The sequence below is a fragment of the Tupaia chinensis genome, unplaced genomic scaffold, assembly GCF_000334495.1.
Source record: "Tupaia chinensis unplaced genomic scaffold, TupChi_1.0 Scaffold142716_1, whole genome shotgun sequence".
Classification (NCBI taxonomy): domain Eukaryota; kingdom Metazoa; phylum Chordata; class Mammalia; order Scandentia; family Tupaiidae; genus Tupaia; species Tupaia belangeri.
In genome coordinates, this window is record NW_006202562.1 from 461,905 (window position 1) to 463,474 (window position 1,570).

The 1,570-nt window shown below is 51.2% G+C and overlaps 1 protein-coding gene across 4 annotated transcripts in view; it reads right to left on the minus strand.

Annotated features, from left to right (window-relative positions):
* Nucleotides 1-1,570, minus strand: part of ENTPD6 (ectonucleoside triphosphate diphosphohydrolase 6) — a 22,389-nt gene that overhangs the window by 12,045 nt on the left and 8,774 nt on the right. For all 4 annotated transcript variants that reach the window (XR_003547034.1, XM_014582186.1, XM_006163599.2 and 1 more), the window contains exon 5: nt 657-732. Coding sequence is in view for 3 of the 4 variants with exons in the window: in XM_014582186.1 (XP_014437672.1) it covers nt 657-732 (76 nt within the window). In the remaining variant the exon portion in view is untranslated. The remainder of the gene's footprint in view (nt 1-656; nt 733-1,570) is intronic.

Below are 1,570 nucleotides of genomic sequence, written 5' to 3' on the forward strand. Positions count from 1 at the left end.
GTGCGCCCCCCTAAAAAAAAAAAAAAAAAAAAAAAAGAATTAGCAATACAATAGCCACACTCTAAACATGGCAGTAACTGCAATTCTCTCCAAACATTTTTTAAAAAATATTTTAAAATTTGCTATAGAGCATATGGACTCGCCAGAGAAAAAGTGAGAAAAGCACCCCTGAGGGAATGGCCACCCCACAATCTCTTCTATTTTCCTCTTGGAACATGCAAGCACATGCACCTGGCATGTTTGTAAGCTGCCAGGTCTGAGATTTGAACCAGGTTTTAAAATATGCTATAGAGCATATGGACTCGCCAGAGAAAGAGAAAGTGAGAAAAGCACCCCTGAGGGAATGGCCACCCCACAATCTCTTCTATTTTCCTCTTGGAACATGCAAGCACATGCACCTGGCATGTTTGTAAGCTGCCAGGTCTGAGATTTGAACCAGGCAGTTGTCCATATGGGATCCAGCCACTTTCACCACCATCCCACCAGCTGGCCTTCCAAATGTTCATATACGCTAAGGTCAAAGTCGGTCAGATGAGAACCTTGGACAGTGGCCCGCAGACTCCTTGGTTACTCCCCCACCAAGAAGATCCTCCCTCATGGATGTCTGAATAGCAGCACTGCACAAGCTCTGAGAGAAGGGCTTTCAGAGACCCTACCTTCATCTGTTCCGTTCATGATGGAAACACAGTCATCTCCAACGAGGAAAGGTGAGGCCTTGAATACTTCTTCCACCTAGATGCAAAGACAGGCACCGTTTTATGCCCTAGGGCAAGGTCAGTGGTCACAGATGCACTGTGTGTCCCTCAGATGGTACAAATGCCAGGCAGGTCAGCGCCAACAGAGCACAGAGCGTGTCTCCATTAAGCTTCTCTAACCCTCTGCAGGGAGCGTCCTCGGCGAGATGCAGGCTGTCCTGGTGAGCCAGGCATAGCCTAGACTGGAAGGGATTGGTGAACCAAGGCAAGCTGGGTGACAGAGCCCACTGGGCCTCCAGACACTGCCCTTAGGGGTGGGAAACCTGGAGAGCTGAGCTCAGACCCAGTGGGCACTGACCAGGGAGGCAGCCCCGCAGGGGGTTGATAATGGCGGTTATTGGCCCTCCCTGGTACCAGCTGCCATTTAGGGGTATATACTTCTCCCTTCTCAGCAACTTCTGCACAGCTGCACACCCTACCCGCACCTGTGTCCTGCAGTCCAGCTCGAGGGGTCTACGGGACGCCATCCTTCTGTAAGTGGTTTAGAAATGGCAGAGAGGCCAAGGAGGACAACCTTGCTTACAGAAGCTTCCCTGCTTCACAGGGCAGGAAGAGTCACTCTCGGCCCCACTGTAGAGTGCTGGGGCAGCTGGGGATATGTGGGTCAGTCGGAGTGCTCAGGGCTGGGAAGATAGGGGACTGAAGGGCCTCCTGAGCCCCGCCCCATGAGAATGGCAGAGAGGACTTGAGCTGAACTGTCAGCCTGTGACCCATAGTGAGGCCGGACCAAGGGCCCTTCGAGTTTTCTTATGATGAAACATTCATTCCAGAAAATGAAGACAGTCCTTAATGCCGTGAAGAAGAAAGTGTTGCTT